Raw genomic sequence first — 21,133 nt, forward strand, 5'->3', positions numbered from 1 at the left:
TTAAGTGATAGAGACAATAAAACAGAAGAAGATTAAATGTGTGCATTTCCAATACATTTTATTGTGCATTGAAACTATATAAAGCAGCCGAGGTCAAAGATTACATCATGATCAATGTCACATGTACAGTACAGAAACAAACATGATGCCATAATGATGACGACAGTTTCACATTTGTTCACAACAGGTGCTCTTACATCATTGCATATATGATTCACTTCAATTAGTGAAGTTATTGCATTGCATTTTTAAAACACAATTCACAGCGAACCTTAAATGTTTCAAGTGCTTATTAATTAAATGAAATATATTTATTTATCAAACAACACTATGTACAGACAGAGGTCAAATAAGCAAGTCTTCACTTGATGTGATGAAACATGAGTTGTCAGTCACGTACCGTAGAAAAACATAGTCTCACGCACAACATCTGACTTTGAAATATTCTGTGTGTGTGTGAGATCAAAATGTCAGACATTCATTTCAATCATTCACATTCAAACACACACACAGTCTGGAACTGATGTGATACGTGTACAGAAATCTAGTTGTTATTGTCTGCTTCTCGAAAAGGTTTTAGTTTTTTCTTCTATGCATAAGAGTCCAAATCTGCTAAGAGGAAATGAAATGAAACCAATCATGTTGTCTAATAGAGTGATGTTTGCTTTATCTAACACCAGGGAAGATGATGTCTGAGCTTCTACACTAAACACTTCTGAGTGTTATTCAGGTGTTTTATTTGACACACATTGGTGTTGATCTATTTAAATGAGGCGAATCTGAAAATGTATGATAGATTTGGATTGAATCATCATTTATAATTAATGTCCTGGTCTGCAGTATTCAGTGATGTGATCGTGTGTTATGTCCGTGTGAATTTGTTTGATTTTATAATCAAATAGTAAAATGAGCTGAAGACATTCATAATGTTCCATCCAGCGGTCACAAATCAAAACCAAGTTCCTTTTGGAATCAGGAAAGTGCTTTTCTTCATACTCATGAAGCTCCTGATGTTAATAACTCAAGCTGTTGGTTCTTTATTAGCCATTAGCAGATGTGGACTGATGAATGAGATACAGTATCAAAGCTAATGAATGAATCAACACCTCTATGGTGTCTGTGGTGAACATAAACCACTGTGATACAAACAGGACCCGCTTTACATCTGGAAGATGAACATACACTTCTATGATTCAGTCAAGGAGACGCCTCCACTAGAGTTTCCTCTCACCTGTTAATATAGTGTCATACACACATGAGCTGAGAGGAATAAAGCAGCGTTCTGTGGAGTCCAGGACATACAGCGGATCACTGATGTCTGAGGGGTTAAAGCCGCTCTGCACCAGAGAAAACTTCTGCTGTTTAAATGTGCTGGTCATCTCCATAGACTCCTACACACACACACATATATATATATATATGAACAACTGTTACACATTCCTGAAAACACTCATCGTTGTGTGGATGTCAGTTTAGTGTTAGATACTGTTGTTTATGTCAACTGATAAACAAAGATGAAACCAGAGAATGTACCCATAAGACACAGGTTTATATGACACAGTTCAGGAGGAACACGTCAGATAATCACAGATACCACAGGTGCTCCTCATTCTGTAACCATCCAATCAGCATCTTACCTCCTCCACCCCTTCTCCACACTTGCAATCTCTTAGTCTCAAACCAGGTGTTCTCTGGGTTTGGTCCTAATCTCCAGCGCGGGGTCTGAGCCCTCGCTCAGTTCGCCAAATACCAATCTCTTCACCTTTCCATGTAAGTGTGAACTCTTGAAACTCAAGTTTATTATAAGTAACTACTGCAGTATACTGACATATTTTTTTTTCATGTGTTGTACAGTAAAAAAAACAGAAAACACTGAATCTAGAAAAATCTGATTTCACGGAGTGGTAAATTTGTATTTTGGTAAAAAAGGACTATTTGGTCACACACATGAATATATTTTGATGGTGATGATGTGTCATTCAGCCTGAGGGTGGCGCTCTAATGTTGACTGACACACACTACAGTTCATTCACATTCTAATGTAGTTTTATTGCATCTGAATATTGATTTATGATGTTCTTCAGCAGAGGAGCAGCTGCTGTTACAATAAGTGACTGAACGCACGGCAACAAACACAAACACGTTCTTCAGATCTCTTTATACTTCTCTTTTAATTACAATTGTTTTTCCTTCTGAAATATATATATGATATATCTCTAGGATGGTTTAAGTTTTAAATATTCAAACTTAACTGCTCGGCAGTTCACACTTCACATATCATGAACCGAGATCAGGTGAAGCGTGTGGTGTGCTGTCTGAGATGAGGGCTCAGAGTCAGAGTTTTGACCCTAATCTTTGGACCCGGACCGAACCCCTCTCCTGGATTGAGATAGGACTGGTCAGAAGTGTGGATAAGGGGTGCTAGAGAGCGTAGAGAACCTGTACATGTCTGGGTGAATTGTGTGCTCCTCCACTGTAATGATGATGTAATGATGTCTGTTGAATGTATAGTATATGTGCTTGTGTTCAAGATCACGCAGACATGTGTCACATCATCAGCTGTGAGCTCAGCATCATTCTCTGTTTCTGAGTCATCAGAGTTTCTCTTGTACCTGCAGTCTTATGAAGAGAGGTCGGGCGTACGACGGCAGCTCGCTCATGACCAAATCAAACAGTTTCCTCCCGTCAAATGTGAATTCGGGTCTCAGAACCACTGCAGCCATTCCAGCTCGACCCTCCTGACCTGTGAAGACACCGATCACTGAATCATTCAAACCAGTCCGTCACATACCTATACATCAAACTGATGACATCACACAATCATTTATTCATTGCTGATGTTAAGATGTTCATGAAGTGCTAGAAAGACCTGGCCTTAGGCTCCTCATCTGACAAAATGGGAGTTATTCACACAATTATTCTGTGACCGTATATTTACATGATGTGGTGGCGTTACACGATGTGTGTGGACTGCTCACAACCTTATAATTGAAAGATGATGATGTGTCAAAAACTGCAGTGACAATAGTTTAGAAAAAGCATCAGTCATCTACTTCGAGTCATTCTTTCAAACAATTTCTTCATAACACGGATTCAGATAAGAAGGAAGAAACAGTGGCAGTGTTTGATATATTCTGCTTCAGCTCTGTTTGGAACTCTTTTCATTGGGGACAGAGAGCAATATTTGATCTGATATGTAAGGTCACTTATTAACTTGTGGTTTATTGAACTCTTGCAGGCAATCAATCAAAATCACATTTGCAGTGGCGCTTTTATTCTGCGAGCTGTCTCAGGGTGAGGTTGTGTTTGGTCTTTGAAATGTGTGTGTGACACACTTGATATAATGTTACCAGCTCACACACACTGTAGTAAGTACAAACTTGAACCATAGTCTGTGTTCCTCTCACTCAACTGTTAAGAATGTTACTGCTTCCAAATGCATAGAGACTGTGTCTGTCCCCTGAATAATACAACCAAATAATCATTTACGTAAAATTCAAAGAAAAAACCTTATTGTGATTTAAACCTAAATAAAATATATTTAATGATCAATAAGTCTAAAGGCAGTTATTGTAAATGAAATGATCACAGACAACAGTTTTGATATACTCTGCCAGACTGAAACATGGCTTAAACCAAATGATTATTTCGGTCTTAATGAGTCTACTCCACCAAGATAAGGTTATATACATTAGCCACGAGATCTTGCCAGATCTGACTCCTTAATACCTTCACTATAGAATCGCTCGATGACATGACCAGCAACATGAGCACCATTTTCTCTATACATTAGAAGCGGTCGCACTTATGGAGTCAAAAAGGATTAATGAAAAGATCATAGCAGCATGGTATAATAACACCACTCGCGCCCTAAAAAGAGAAACGCGTAAACTTGAGCGCAAATGGAAACAAACCCAATTAGAGGTCTTCAAAATTGCATGGAAAGAGAGTGCAAGCTGTTACAAAAAGGCACTAAAAGCAGAAAAAAGCCGAGCACCTCCGTAACCTCATAGAAACTAATAAAAACCATTCAAGGCTTTTATTTAGTACAATTGCTAAACTAACAAACAAAATGACTACACCTGACCTGGGTATATCCAGTGTTTTTCACCTATAAGTCAGGAAGATTTAATTAAAATTATTGCAACATCCAAACCGACATCATGCTTATTAGACCCCATTCCGACTACTTTATTAAAAGAGTTACTACATGTTGCTATTGAGCCCATTTATAACATTATAAACTCGTCAATTAATCTAGGACATGTCCCAGGACCCTTTAAGATGGCTGTCATTAAGCCTCTCATCAAAAAAACACATTTAGACCCAATGAACTTGGAAGCTATAGACCGATTTCAAATCTCCCATACCTGTCTAGAGTAATAGAAAAAGTAGTGTCCACTCAGTTGTGCTCTTTCCTACAAAATAATGTCATACACAAAATTTTAGACCGCATCATAGCACTGAAACTGTGCTTGTCAAAATAATAAACTATCTACTTTTAGGATCTGATAAAGGTAACATCTCACTCTTAGTCCTGCTTGACCTTAGCGGTGAGTTTGAAACAGTAGACCATAAAATACTACTAGATCGCTTACACAATTATATCTGTATTCAGGGACAGGCACTGCAATGGTTCAGATCTTACTTAACAGACAGATATCAATACGTCCATTTAAATGGGGAATTGTCAAATCTAACGCAAGTAAATGATGGATTACCTCAGGGATCGGTTTTAGGACCCTTGCTTTTCTCCATATACATGCTGCCCCTCGGCAACATTATTAGAAAACATGGAAATAGCTTCCACTGTTATGCAGATGATACTCCGCTATATATCTCATCAAGACCAGATGATTCCTTCAAACTATTTAAACTGGCAGAGAGCATCAGAGATACTAAAACTGCAGTGACAATAGTTTAGAAAAAGCATCAGTCATCTACTTCGAGTCATTCTTTCAAACAATTTCTTCATAACATGGATTTAGATAAGAAGGAAGAAACAGTGGCAGTGTTTGATATATTCTGCTTCAGCTCTGTTTGGAACGCTTTTCATTGGGGACAGAGAGCAATATTTGATCTGATATGTAAGGTCACTTATTAACTTGTGGTTTATTGAACTCTTGCAGGCAATCAATCAATATCACATTTGCAGTGGCGCTTTTATTCTGCGAGCTGTCTCAGGGGAGTATAAAACATTGGATGACTAGTAATTTCCTCCTCTTAAACTCTAGCAAAACAGAAATATTACTTATAGCACCAAACACACGTAAACCGAATATCTCCGACTACAACCTGCAAATTGAAGGCTGCACTGTTACTCCAACAAATACAGTTAAAGACCTAGGCGTTATATTAGACGGCAACCTGTCATTTAAAAATCACATCTCAAATATCACAAAAACAGCCTTCTTCCCCCTTAGAAATGTTGCCAAATTACAAAATATTTTGTGTGTTGCTGACACAGAAAAGCTTATTCATGCATTTGTGACCTCAAGACTTGACTATTGTAATGCTCTACTTAGTGTTTGTCCTGTATCATCAATAAACAAACTACAGTTAGTTCAGAATGCTGCTGCCAGAGTTCTTACCAGGTCAAAAAAATACGATCACATAACCCCAGTTTTATCATCGCTTCACTGGCTACCCATTAAGTATCGTCCATCCATCCATCCATCTTCTTTTATCCATCATCTTCTTTCGGTCATGACCCACAGCTCATGACCATAGGTGAGAGTAGGAACGTAGATTGACCGGTAAATCGAGAGCGTCGCCTTGCGGCTCAGCTACTTCTTCACCACGACAGACCGGTACAGCGACTGGATTACTGCAGAAGCTATCCTGATCCGTCTGTCAATCTCCCGTTCCATCCTTCCCTCACTCGTGAACAAGACCCCCAGATACTTGAACTCCTCCACTTGAGGCAGGAACTCTCCAACTACCTGAAGTGAGCAAGCCACCCTTTTCCGACTGAGAACCATGGCCTCAGATTTGGAGGTGCTGATTCTCATCCCAGCCGCTTCACACTCGGCTGCAAACCATCCCAGTGCATGCTGGAGGTCCTGGTCTGATGGGGCCAGCACGATGACATCATCCGCAAAGAGCAGAGATGAAATCGTGTGGTCCCCAAACCCGACGCCCTCCGGCCCCTGGCTGCGCCTAGATATTCTGTCCATAAAAATTATGAACAGAACCGGCGACAAAGGGCAGTCCAACATGCACCGGGAACAAGTCTGACTTACTGCCGGCAATGCGAACCAAGCTCCTGCTCCGGTCGTACAGGGACTGGATGGCCCTTAGCAAAAGGGTCCCGAATCCCATACTCCCGGAGCACCCTCCACAAGATGCTGCGAGGGACACAGTCGAATGCCTTCTCCAAATCCACAAAACAAATGTGGATTGGTTGGACAAACTCCCATGAACCCTCCAGCACCCTGGAGAGGGTATAGAGCTGGTCCAGTGTTCCACGACCGGGACGGAAACCACACTGTTCCTCCTGAATCTGGGGTTCTACCATCGGCCGGATTCTCCTCTCCAGTACCCTGGCATAAACTTTCCCGGGCAGGCTGAGAAGTGTGATCCCAGATAATTGGAGCACACCCTCCGGTCCCCCTTCTTAAAAAGAGTGACCACCGCCCCGGTCTGCCAGTCCAAGGGCACTGTCCCCGACCGCCACGCAATGCTGCAGAGGCGTGTCAGCCAAGACAGCCCCACAACATCCAGAGACTTGAGGTACTCAGGGCGGATCTCATCCACCCCCGGTGCCCTGCCACCGAGGAGTTTCTTGACTACCTCGGTGACTTCATCCCGGTTGATGGGCGAGTCCGCCTCCGAGCCCTCGGCCTCTACTTCCTCAATGGAAGACGTGACGGCGGGATTGAGGAGATCCTCGAAGTATTCCTTCCACCGCCCAATGATATCCCCGGTCGAGGTCAACAGCTGCCCCCCTCCACTGTAAACAGTGTTGATAGGGCACTGCTTCCCCCTCCTCAGGCGCCGGACGGTTTGCCAGAACCTCTTCGAGGCTGACCGATAGTCTTTCTCCATGGCCTCACCGAACTCCTCCCAGGCCTGAGTTTTTGCCTCCCCAACCACCCGGGCTGCAGTCCATTTGGCCTGTCGGTACCTGTCATCTGCCTCTGGAGTCCCACAAGCCAACCAGGCCCGATAGGACTCCTTCAGCTTAACGGCATCCCATACTTCCGGTGTCCACCACCGGGTTCGGGGATTGCCGCCTCGACAGGCACCGGAGACCTTACGGCCACAGCTCCGAGTGGCTGCGTTGACAATGGAGGTGGAGAACATGGTCCACTCGGACTCAATATCTCCAGACTCCCTCGGGATCTGGTCGAAGCTCTGTCGGAGGTGGAAGTTGAAGATCTCTCTGACAGGCAATTCGGCCAAACGTTCCCAACAGACCCTCACAGTACGTTTGGGTCTGCCGAGTCTGTCCAGCTTCCTCCCCCGCCATCGGATCCAACTCACCACCAGGTGGTGATCGGTTGACAGCTCCGCCCCTCTCTTCACCCGAGTGTCCAAGACATACGGCCGTAGGTCAGATGAAACAACCACGAAGTCGATCATCGACCTCCGGCCAAGGGTGTCCTGGTGCCATGTGCACTGATGACACCCTTATGCTTGAACATGGTGTTCGTTATGGCCTAACTATAACTAGCACAGAAGTCCAATAACAGAACACCACTCGGGTTCAAATCAGGGGGGCCGTTCCTCCCAATCACGCCCCTCCAGGTGTCACTGTCGTTGCCCACGTGGGCGTTGGAGTCCCCCAGCAGAATGACGGAGTCCCCAGTCGTGGTCAGCACCCCTCCCAGAGTCTCCAAGAAGGCCGGGTACTCTACAACTGCTATTTGGCCCGTAGGCACACACGACAGTGAGAGACCTATCCCCGACCCGAAGGCGCAGGGAAGCGACACTCTCGTTCACCGGGGTAAACTCCAACACATGGCGGCTGAGCTGGGGGGCTATAAGCAAACCCACACCAGCCCGCCGCCTCTCACCCTGGGCAACTCCAGAGTAGTTACAATATTTGGTATTAGTTACAATATTTGGTATTAAATGCTAAACTAAAATCACATGTCACCAGTTTGAGTGCAGCTATGACACGTCAGAGGGGATCTGGCCCTCCCGGTTGAGCCTGGTTTCTCCCAAGGTTTTTTTCTCCATTAATCAATCATTGGAGTTTGGGTTCCTCGCCACAGCAGGGCAGTGTTGGCCTGCTCACCGGGAGACTGCATTCATTCATTTATTTATTTAGAAATTCGATATTTATTAGAATGATCTTACTCGTTGTATAAATACCATGCACTGTGCTGTGTTTTATCTTTTCTGTTTTTCCTGTTTGCCCCTGTAAAGCTGCTTTGAAACAATACACATTGTGAAAAGCGCTATATAAATAAACTTGAATTGAATTGAATAGTGAAGAGTCCATACTCCCTCGAGGAGTGTGGTTCCAGAGCCCAAGCTGTGCGTAGAGGTGATCCCGACTATCTCTAGTCGGAATCTCTGAACCTCACGCACAAGCTCCGGCTCCTTCCCCGTCAGAGAGGTGACATTCCATGTCCCTAGAGCTAGATTCCGCGTCCAGGGATCGGGTTGTCGAGGCCCCTGCCTTCGACTACCACCCGATCAACTTTGCACCGGCCCCTTACGGTCCCTCCTGTAGGTGGTGGGTCCACGGGAGGGTGTATTGTATTAAGTATCGTATTGATTTTAAAATTCTTTTAATGACTTATAAAGCCTTAAATAGTTTAAACCCCTACCTACATAACAGACCTTCTATCACATTACAACTCTAAGATCTCAAAACTCAAGACTTTTGATAACACCTAGAATAACTAAATGCATCAAAGGGGGGGTCTAGCTTTCTCATACTTAGCACAATTTAAATCTATATTAAAGACACATCTTTTCAGCCAAGCTTTCACTGAATGCATAGTTAATGAACAGCAGCTATGCTTATTATTCTCTTTCTGCCTCCGCCTCAGATGTCCATTCTGAGGTGGGGAGAGATTCCGCCAGGCCCAGATGAACGTCATACGCCCATCCCCAACTAGAGATTACACCAACGTTTGGTTGTGGTGATTTCATTTGTTGGGGCTGTGTGAGTCTGGTCTGGTCAGGCCACAGCAGGGCAGTGTTGGCTTGCTCACTGGGAGACTGCATTTAATTATTAATTAGATATTATTATTAGAATGATCTTGCTCGTTGTATAAATACCATGCACTGTGCTGTGTTTTACCTTTTCTGTTTGCTCCTGTAAAGCTGCTTTGGAACAATACACATTGTGAAAGCACTATATAAATAAACTTGAATTGAATTTAACATTTGACCTGTGTTTCTCTCTCCTTTATCTTAAATGTGTGCTTTCACTTTGAGTACGTGGGTGTCTCTGTGTGTGTCAATGTTTATGTGTGTAAGTATGTGTGCATATTGTGTGTGTGGAGCATTTGTGTGTGGGTATGTCTGTCTTTTGTGTTTTCACCTATTTCTTGTTATTACAGGTACATAACTTTAGTTGTTTTGCTTATAGTCAAAATGTCTCATGTACAGCTGCTTCGTAACAATGAAAATTGGAAAAAGCGCTATATAAATAAAGTTGAGTTGAGATGATGACAGAAGTTTCATTTTTGGGTGAACTGTCCCTTTAAAGTTTTCCAAATGAAGTCCATTGCAAAGCCTAGTACTTGATATATTTAGGATAAAAAATGTAGAAAATATCTTCATGGAACACGATCTTTACTTAATATCCTAAGAAAAATCGATCATTTTGACCCATACAATGTTTTTTTGCTATTGCTACAAATGTTGCCGTGCTACTTCAGACTGGTTTTGTGGTCTAGGGGTCACACATGAACACACCTCACACCTATTCCATCAGCAGACCAGTCTGTGCTTCTCACATACAGTAGAAACTGATCAATGAGACAGAAGTAAAACAGCCGTGGCATTCATGCTGTGTTTGCTTTATCATTCTGTCCTCTTGTACCAAACTCTTTAGTGACCTGACGTTCATTACACACACGCGCACACAGCATCACTGAAAACCCTCATCACAGTTCAGGCTTGTGTGTTCTTCAGTGAACATGAAAAGTTCTTCCATGACATCTGACACATTGTCTGGTTTGGTGATGTTTTCCAGATCCTCACACACGTGACTGTGTGTGTTTGTGTGTTCGTGTGTGCTGCGAGCCTTACCTGGCACATGAACTCCATACACATTCACCTCCTGAATGAAATCCAGCTGTCCAAGAGTCTCTGAGACCTCTGTGGTCGCCACATTTTCACCCTTCCACCTAGAAGGAATGCACAGAGTTGACACGTTGGGTTTCATCACATGATGATCACATGTGAGACGTGTGTTCAGCCGAACCTGAACGTGTCTCCCACTCGATCTTTAAAGCAGATGAAGTTGTCTTCATCCTCAGCCATCAGATCTCCGGTGTTGAAGTAAGCATCTCCTTTCACAAACACGTCTCGCAGGATCTTCTTCTCCGTCAGCTGTTTACTGCCGGCGTAACCGAAGAAGGGACTCTGAGAGCAGATCTTGGACAACAGCAGCCCCGTCTCACCTGATGACATACACAACATCATCATCTCACCTCCACCTGTCACTCTTCCTTCTCACACCAACCATCTGTCCTCCGGCCTCACCTTTAGCAACATGAAGACAGAATCCCTTCTGATCTTGTACCGGCTCGTCTCGGATCATGTCATACTTCACCAAAACGTACTTAAAAAGCATCTGGCAAAACACAAAGACACACACAGTTATGAAGACAAACCTTGTGTCTTATGCGTTGAGATGATGATGTTTGACCTGTAACCCTGTTCTTGAGTCAGAAAGAATGAGGTGATGTCATCACTCAAACACAAACTCATTTCCTGTGACTGTACTGTATGTATTAGATGTGCATTTGTGTGTTTCAGAAGCGCAGGCATATAAACCACATTGAGAAAGCAGCACACAGCATGAAAACAAACAATGAAGCTCCACAGAGTCACGTGGATCAGTGTTGAGGTTTGTGTTCCAGTCCTCTGGGTCATTGACCATCAAACACTGCACATCCACACAACATCCCCATCAAATATTGACCCCACTACAGTGATGTTCGGACACACAACTGTAATTTTGCACTTTACACTTGTTAACCGCTCTTAACCTCACATGCACTCAACTCCACTGACCTTGTAAAAGAAATTGGAGCGGCCGACGGCTCCGATCTTGCCGATGTGATTCATGAAGCACAGGTTTCCTTCAGTTGAGCCGTAGATCTCACACATGGGGATTTCTCCAAAGCGCCGGTGAAACTCTCTCCACACGTCCTGCCGGAGACCGTTCCCGACCCCCATCCGAACCCTGTGATCCTTCTCGTTCTCCACCTGACGGACAGACACGCGCACACATGTCAACACCACACGCTCATCTCTGCTTTGAGCTGGAGTCTGTGAGATGAGTTCTGAAGAGGTTGACCCTTCACTGACCCTCACGTCTGAGAGTCTCTACTCACTGAAATCAACAAATGACATTTACCTTCACATGACATTCTCATGACTAAGTGTGTGTGTGTGTGTGTGTGAACAACCAGCAGAACAGCTCCATTCATAACTGTCGTGTGAGTGGGGCCTTGTTTTTATATCCTGGTGGGGACCTAAACTTAAACACACTCAAACTCAGGGGGACTTGTGTAAAAAAATATATATTTTTATTTGAAAATCTAAAAATGCTAAAAGTCTTCTATGATCTTTAGGTTTAGGGGATAAAATATACAGTTTGTACGGAATAAAAATCATTAGGTCTATGGACCGTCCCCACGGAGATAATAAACCAGACGTGCGTGTGTGTGTGTGTCTCTTTCTATGAGCACTGATGTGCATGTGTTCACTGTGTGTGTGTGTGTGTGTGTGTGTGTCTCTTTCTATGAGCACTGATGTACATGTGTTCACTGTGTGTGTGTGTGTGTTGGGGTGAACGTGAGCTTGTGGACAACATCAGCGGACAGACACAAAGAGATCTTTCATACACTGATGTCCTGACGCTGATGATGCATGAATGAGAGACACAAAAGAGCTTTCCGTCCATTATCCAACACAACACAGACACAGATTCCTTCCTTCATGTGTCTGTGTAAGGATCTGAAGAGAACTCTCACATATCTCACAAAAGCATTTCTTCAGTATTTACAGTAACAGCCGTAAGCTCCCGTCGACACAATACGTTTTTTCTCATAAACTAACAACATTTTTAAAGATGATTGTTATTGGTGTTTGTGTGTGCTGTGATGTGTGATGAGTAAGAGACGGTGACTATACCACAGGCTGATTGCACAGATATCTGCACAGCTCTCCTATATACTGAATTATAGTCACGTTGTGTTTCCTACAGTCACTCCAGAACTGAGACGCAGAGAACTTCTTCTTCAGCACACATGTCGCACCTACCAGATAACAATAAAAACAAGACATATTTCATCAGACTGATGGAAAGCAGGTCACATCAGGTCAAAAATAACAGAAGACACTAACAATAACATTTCATCTTTGCTCTGTAGTGTTTGTGTTGGCCAGACACCACATTTGCAGGTTTATTATTCCAAGTCTAACAATCTCTTAAATCTAACAACACACGCTAACCCGGACACAGCAAATCATTTTGACACGTTTTTTTGACAAATGAAAAATAAATCGGTCTTTTAAGAACATACAGTGAGGAAAATAAGTATTTGAACACCCTGCTATTTTGCATGTTCTCCCACTTAGAAATCATGGAAGGGTCTGAAATTGTCATCGTAGGTGCATGTCCACTGTGAGAGACATAATCTAAAAATAAATCCAGAAATCACAATGTACGATTTTTTTATTTATTTGTATGATACAGCTGCAAATAAGTATTTGAACACCAGTCTATCAGCTAGAATTCTGACCCTCAAAGACCTGTTAGTCTGCCTTTAAAATGTCCACCTCCACTCCATGTATTATCCTATATTAGATGCATCTGTTTGAGGTGGTTAGCTGCATAAAGACACCTGTCCACCCCATACAATCAGTAAGAATCCAACTACTAACATGGCCAAGACCAAAGAGCTGTCCAAAGACAATAGAGACAAAATTGTACACCTCCACAAGGCTGGAAAGGGCTACGGGGAAATTGCCAAGCAGCTTGGTGAACAAAGGTCCACTGTTGGAGCAATCATTAGAAAATGGAAGAAGCTAAACATGACTGTCAATCTCCCTCGGACTGGGGCTCCATGCAAGATCTCACCTCGTGGGGTCTCATTGATCCTAAGAAAGGTGAGAAATCAGCCCAGAACTACACGGGAGGAGCTGATCAATGACCTGAAAAGAGCTGGGACCACCGTTTCCAAGGTTACTGTTGATAATACGCTAAGACGTCATGGTTTGAAATCATGCATGGCACGGAAGGTTCCCCTGCTTAAACCAGCACATGTCCAGGCCCGTCTTAAGTCTGCCAATGACCATTTGGATGATCCAGAGGAGTCATGGAAGAAAGTCATGTGGTCAGATGAGACCAAAATAGAACTTTTTGCTCATAATTCCACTAAACGTGTTTGGAGGAAGAAGAATGATGAGTACCATCCCAAGAACACCATCCCTACTGTGAAGCATGGGGGTGGTAGCATCATGTTTTGGGGTGTTTTTCTGCACATGGGACAGGGCGACTGCACTGTATTACGGAGAGGATGACCGGGGCCATGTATTGCGAGATTTTGGGGAACAACCTCCTTCCCTCAGTTAGAGCATTGAAGATGGGTCGAGGCTGGGTCTTCCAACATGACAATGACCCGAAGCACACAGCCAGGATAACCGAGGAGTGGCTCTGGAAGAAGGATATCAAGGTTCTGCCGTGGCCTAGCCAGTCTCCAGACCTAAACCCAATAGAGAATGTTTGGAGGGAGCTCAAACTTCGTGTTTCTCAGCGACAGGCTAGAAACCTGACTGATCTAGAGAAGATCTGTGTGGAGGAGTGGGCCAAAATCCCTCCTGCAGTGTGTGCAAACCTGGTGAAAAACTACAGGAAACGTTTGACTTCCGTAATTGCAAACAAAGGCTTCTGTACCAAATATTAACATTGATTTTCTCAGGTGTTCAAATACTTATTTGCAGCTGTATCATACAAATAAATAGTTAAAAAAATCATACATTGTGATTATGTCTCTCACAGTGGACATGCATGTACGATGACAATTTCAGACCCCTCCATGATTTCTAAGCGGGAGAACATGCAAAATAGCAGGGTGTTCAAATACTTATTTCCTCACTGTATATGACACTATATTTATAAATGATTAAACCAAATTGCCTGTTCGTGAAATCTGAACGTCGTTTCTGAAAAGTAATCAGCTTTTCCTCACAGACGGTCTGCATTCGGTAAAAATGAGCGAAACAAATATTTCCATGTTTTTTTCTCATGTGGCAAGTAGCCCTGTTAAAGTGGGATTATGTGATGCGATGCTGACGGACCCACAATTCAGTTCGGTGAACAAGTAATGTCACCCATTCTTAATAAATGAGAAGCGTTAACGAGTGTGAATGTACCATTAGGGCGTGTCCGAATCCACTTCTGCTAGTTAAGCCACAGGAAACATGTGCTCGAGACATAATCTAAATGGGTTGTCCCAATTCTCTTAGTGACTCTTGGGTGTGTTGAGAGTAACATGCTGTTAACCAATCAGAGCCTGATCTTCATTTCCTTTTAGAGCGCTCACGTCATAATCTTTACGTTGACAATAATAATCTTTCACAATCCTATTATTTGTAATATTTGTATGCTGCTGCTGCTGCGTGTCCATCTGTGTTCAATAAGTGTTGTGCACCCGCCTATAGGCGCATATTACTGACACATCCATAAAATCAAACTAAAATCTTGCACCAGCACATATCAGTATGTTTTAAATCATATTTGATCAAGAAAACATTTGCATCTCTAGATGTGGATGCAGAAGATTTGCTCCAGGCCTCCTGAGGAGAACAGACGCTTTCAGACAGATTTCTGTGGTCCTGCAGTGTTTTATGGGCTGTAGTGTATTTCATGACGATGATTACCAAGCTCAATGGTTCCTCCGATGCCCAACAGTGAAGCAGCGCTGTGATACAGAGGAAGTGGTGTGTAGATGATGTCATCTTCTGTGCCACCGTATGCCCGGAATCCCCCCGCGGCCTTCAGCGACTGTAAATGTGTGATGACCGCAGCCTTGGGTAATCCTGCAACAACATCAACAGTCAGCACACTACAGAGGAGTCAAGTCCACATCATTCACAAACTCATAACAAATACAGCATTACTACAAATATTTCTGGGCAGTTTTAAAAACATGAACGACAACAGCACAGCACAACACATGTGATCATAATGACCATCAAGTAGTGCTGATGTGATGAACATACAGTCTAAGTGACTAAGTGTTTGTGTGTTATTAATGAGCAGTAAAGCTGTAGATCACGTTTGGTTTGGAGGTGTCTCAGATTCTGACTGTGAGACACAATGAGCCATACAAACATTTGACTGTTCCCACAGTTTAAAGTGAAGATTGTGTCAGTATAACACAGTTGTATACATCACACGCGCTCAGAGGAGATGATGATGATGATGATCTCTCACTGCTATATCCCTTCATCATATAGCACCAAACTCACTTCATGTAGCACTCAATGTATAGATCCACATCCAGTGTACGGCACAGGGTACTCACACACCCTAGTACACCGTATCCTGACATGCATCTCTTCACAGATGTAATAACACCTCAGTTCTTCATGGACCAAAAGCATTGTGATCAGGTCAAGAAAAGAAAAACCAACATGTAGGATTGAGGATACATTGTAGGTGCGACACAGGCGGCATGAAATCTAAACTAAATATCATTTTTTTATGGAATATTGTAGTCTTTTGTATAATTGATTTATCCTATATATATTCATTCATGTGTCCTCATCATTATTAATCAAAAACTTGAACCTCCTCCCCCCTCAAAACGACCTCTCTTCACTTCCGGTGGGCGGGGCTCCAGTGACAGACGCTGGCTTTTCACCGCACACATCATTCAAACACAAGACTGTCAAATCCACCTCCTAGAGGCAGTTGTGAGGAACTCTCAGGTTGAATGTAACCTAAAGCCAACATAGAAGATCAGCTTACATTCACATTGACATTTACATTTACACATTTGGCAGACGCTTTTATCCAAAGTGACTTACATTCCTTTATCCTATACATTTTACATAGGTATTTGCATCCCCTGGGATTGAACCCACAACATTGCGTTGTTAACACAATGCTCTTACCACTGAGCTACAGGAAAGCTTATTTCAATAAAGCAGCGCAAGAGCTTTTATTCTTTCAATATTTGCCGACATAAAGTGTAAAATTGGTGGCAAGCGATAAACTTCTAAATATTACAAAAGAGCACCAGCATTTTGGAAGAGACATGTGGATGGTCAAGATTAAAACTATTATATATAATCAGTTTTACGGATACAATCCTTTTCAGTTGACACACTTATTTTGAAGTCAAGCTGCAGTTGTATCACTGTTAAAATAAGTGTTCTCTGTTACTCATGCTACTGTCCTCCTGTGGTGAAATCATGTTGTTATTGGTGTTCATATGACTCTGTGGTGTTATTAATGTGCTTTAAAGGGGTGATTTCATGAAAAACTGACTTTATCCATGTTTTAATGCTAAAATCGGGTGTCTTGTTCATCTATCAACATGGGAAAAAAGACATATCATTCACTTTTTTTATGTGAGCCTATCTCTGCAAGCCTTTGAGACTTCAGAAATCGCTCTCTTAACTCAGTCGCCGTCAGCCTTTAAAAAAAAAAAAAGTTGCCCGCCTACGCCAGCATTTTTTTAAACATTTTCACCCAACTTTAATGGCTCACAGTATTTGTAAAGATACTTATTTGTATTTCGTATTCGTATTTGTACACACAGTTCTGTAAAGAATATATGAACAAACAATATGTCAAATGAAAGAACAGAGTCTCAGCTTTTAAACAAAAGAAACTGTATTCTTCTATCTTCATTTGTTCTTTTTTTATCACTCCGTATATGAGGGTAGGTTTCTAAAAAAATGCATCATCTTGATTAAACAGCTGAGATAATTTAATTTTTCTGTCAAAGATTCCGCCCAGATTACGTTCAGAACAATCATTAAAAACTGCTCAAACATATACGTTCTAGGTTCTGTACTCCCAAAGGTGTTTAATAGCGCCACCTGCTGTACAACAGTACAAACACTGATTGCCGTAATAACTCATCTTTGGCGGGGAAGCGTTTTTTTTAATTGACGAGATATCTCTTCAATGGCGGTGAAAGAGTTAATGACGTAAAATGATTCATAGTTGTTCTTATTATAATATTTCCGGCCCCTGTTCTGAGCGTCTCCACTATTGTTGTTTTCGCGTGTGTGAAGTTCCAACACCATGCCTAACCCAACCACACAGGAGACAAGAGAGCGATGGATTTATTGAGTTTTCAATGGAAATCATCCACTCTGAACGAGTCAAAGCTGCAAATAAAGACATTGTCTGTACCGGTATTTTTTAATCCTCAGGGACCTGCGGCAACTTAAAAGTAGATAAAATGTCACTGTGACACGTTTGTTCGTTCACTACTAGAAAGCAATGTCTGTGGCTCGTTAATTTGTCTTGAGTATCTTCACTTCAGAAAGCTGTGTGTATGGTTTGTTAACACGTGACGTGGTTCTCTCTCCCGAATGTTGTCGTGACCGCACCAACAGGGACCAGAGGGGCTTCGGGAATGCCCCCGGGGGAAACAGGTGTGCTTATCGAAAACAAAGTGTTTGGTGTTCAAAGACGAGACCTTGTTTCTCGTTCGCTTTATGTGACTAAACCTTATTTTATTTGTCTCTGGATGCACAGCTTCACATCCCTGGCTGCACTAAAAGAAACACAAAAAAACGGCGCGTTTCTCACATGCAAAAGTGGGCATGCAGCACATGGTATATTAAAAGTTCTGTGGTGTATTATGAGCTGAAACGTCACAGACACATTATGTGGACCCCTAGATTACATTTGTTTAGAAATAGAAGAAAGAAAAAAAACACCCCTTTAAGACAAACTTTCATCATTTATAACTCCACAAAGACAGAATAAGAAAGCACGGTTATTTTACTTTACCAAAATGAACAAAAACGTTACGGTTCATTGAAATAAAATCAGATATTGTCCTAAAAACTATTTCATTAAATGAAATTTTGAAATGTTGCCTCAAAAATGAAGTAAAATAAGTGTAAATCACTAAAATTATAATAATAACCAAAAAAAAGATTGTTAATCTTTTTTAGCAACATAAAAGATAAACCATTAAATTGTCAAATGCCAAAAACAATTGTGAAAACTTAACTAAAATTTTAAAATCCAAAAACAAAACCTAATTTATACCCCGATGTTTAATGTCACAAATCACATCGAGTTATTTGACCGTGTGAATGAATGGAGGGACTCAATCTGTGTATACTAAATGAATCAAAAGGTGTGGAGTTATATTCAAGTCATTAAGAAATGATTATCACAGGAATAAACTTGTACATACGCTATTTTAATGCTTAAAGAGGAGTTTTAAGTGATAAAATGATCAAATCCTTTTCATAATGAACCCTGTTCTAGTTGAGAAATTGATTCCTATATTATCATTTATTTCTATTAACCTAGTAAATGTGGTTTGTTTATCTATTTAAAACACATATTGTCCAGACCTCCACTGATGAGAAAGTGTGTGAAGTGAATGTGTGATCAGAACACATCATTAGAAGTTAATGTTAGGTTCCTCTTTTCAGAGTTACCACTAAATGTATTTTATGAACAAACTGTTCATCTTGTTTTCTTTTTGATATTTACATAAAGAATATGGCATTGCTTCAATGACAGTTATAAAACCTTCGTCTAGCTCAGGCGTAATGTAAATGAGTTTAGTTATTCTCACGCAGCCCTGACATCTATAGTTGTCTCATAATCCAGAAGAAAGTGGTTTAATCTGATGATGTAGATTATGAAATGTGCAGTGTTTGTAGTGTTAACACGCAACACGATCAGGTCTATCTGAACCTGTTCATCAGAAAGTCAAATATCGCAGCGGAAGTGTGTTATCATGAAGAAGACACGCAGCCTACCAGTAGTGCCCGAGGTGAAGATGTAAAGTGTGGGGGTCTTCAGACAGCTGACAGATCTGAGATCAGGTGAAAGTGGTTCATCAGAAACTTGCTGAAGCTTCTCCGGCAGACAGTGAACGCCGGGAAGAGAGCTCTGCGGTTTCATACACCACACCGTGATATTATCCTCCTGAAGACTGGGGAGAATGTCCTCCAAAGTGTCCACCACATCTACAACGAGACACGGACAAACAAAACTACACTGATTCAAAAGAAACACGTGTCGTGTGGGATGAATTAAAGGGGCAGGGCGTTTCATTCTAGATGCGCTCGAGCGCAGAAACCGGTTTACCTTTGCCGACCACCAGCAGTCTGGCCCCGCAGCAGTTGAAGCAGTGCAGCAGTGATCTGGATCTGATGTTGGTGTTGAGAAACGCCACCGCGCAGCCCAGTTTCGCGAAGCCGAACCAGACGGAGATGAAGTCGGCCTCGTTGCTCATGAGGAGCGCGACCGTGTCTCCCTTCTTCACCGAGCGGTCAAACACACGCGCGACTCGGTTACTGCGCGCGTCGATCTCGCCGTACGTGTGCGTCACCCCATCATTAATGACGAAGGGCTTGTGAGGAGTCCGCCGGGCTCTTTCGACAAACCTGTCCACGACTGTCACCACTTTGGCAGTTTGTTTGTACAACTCCAGACGGGCTCCGTAACGGACGAGTTTCATTAAGTAACGCGCGTCTCTCCAGAAGTACGGGAAACACAGGCGCTGCGCGAGATGCGAGGAAAAGATTCCCGCCAGCAGAGCCGCGAGCCATAACAACATCTCTGACAGACTGTTACTGCCGTCGGTCCGTCAACATCGTTTGACCTGCTCCACTTGGATCGTTTTATAGTCGCCGCGCCACTTCCCTTCCATCCTGCTTATGCAACTCTAAGCGTGTCACGTGACTTTTGTTGTACAACTGCCCCGTGAGTGGGCGTGTCCACCACCAACCTTAAGCGTTCAGTCGTTTTATTCAACTCCAGGGCGCGGCGCGGCGCGTGCGTGCGTGCTTCTATTGTGGACTGGACTTCTGTACACTCAGAGATAAAAGTTTAACGTTTTTCTTCCACATGTTGAGTGAAGAAATCGACCAGCTCGTGCCTGCAAACACATTCTCGTTCTCCAGCCGCGCGATCAACAAGATTAACACAAGGGCTTCCGTCACCGTCAAATATATGACAAAGAAACTCAACGTATTGGACCTGCACTGCAAAAAATGACTTTCTTACTTAGACTTTTTCTCTTGTTTTACAGTGAAAATGTCTAAACATTCAAAAATCAAGATGCATTTTCTTGATGAGTAAATTGACCTAAGAAAATAACTTTAAAATATGAAATTTCAGTGAATTTGTGCTTAAAACAAGCAAACATATCTGCCAATGGGGTAAGAAAAATAATCTTGAATTGAGTGACTAGGAAAAAGGTAAACCATAATTCAAGATTATTTTTCTTACCCCATTGGCAAAATTGGAAAAAAAGTCTAAGTAAGAAAGTCATTTTTTTGCAGTGTGTTTGATTATTTCACTGCACTATCTAGATATGATGTATAATATGATCAAAACTCTACACTGCTCTAAGAGTGATTCGAATTGCCCACTTCACTCTGATTGGCCAGTCACAACATTCCCATGTCATTTTCACTTTGCAAATCATTTTCTCATAAAAAATAATAATTAATGACATACAGCCTATAATTTTACTTACAAATGTGATTTGAATTTTGTCTTGTCTTAAAGTAATACATATTATAATAAAATATTAAAGCTGCAAGCAGCATTTAGCGGGTTCGAGCGATTTAAGGCATCTAAGGTACGCCTGCCATCGCCGACCAGTTTCAAGAATCGCACCATAACAGATCAATGACGGACGACACTCTAGCGCACCAAGTAAAATGTCAGAAACGTTTAATACCGTTGCAGAGATATAGATCTTGCTAAAAG

General features: G+C 42.2%; 1 protein-coding gene across 1 annotated transcript; it reads right to left on the reverse strand.

Moving 5' to 3' along the window:
* Window positions 1-41: 41 nt before the first annotated feature.
* slc27a6 (solute carrier family 27 member 6) lies at window positions 42-20,083 on the reverse strand. Its single transcript, XM_056736011.1, has 10 exons — window positions 19,502-20,083; window positions 19,171-19,380; window positions 15,082-15,240; window positions 12,331-12,455; window positions 11,206-11,400; window positions 10,672-10,762; window positions 10,391-10,589; window positions 10,216-10,313; window positions 2,613-2,743; window positions 42-1,391 (listed from the first exon to the last, which is right to left on the reverse strand). The coding sequence occupies exons 1-10, from the start codon at window positions 19,971-19,973 to the stop codon at window positions 1,215-1,217; spliced, it is 1,857 nt and encodes a 618-aa protein (XP_056591989.1). The 5' UTR covers window positions 19,974-20,083; the 3' UTR covers window positions 42-1,214.
* Window positions 20,084-21,133: the final 1,050 nt, after the last annotated feature.

The sequence above is a fragment of the Triplophysa dalaica genome, chromosome 22, assembly GCF_015846415.1.
Source record: "Triplophysa dalaica isolate WHDGS20190420 chromosome 22, ASM1584641v1, whole genome shotgun sequence".
Taxonomy (NCBI): domain Eukaryota; kingdom Metazoa; phylum Chordata; class Actinopteri; order Cypriniformes; family Nemacheilidae; genus Triplophysa; species Triplophysa dalaica.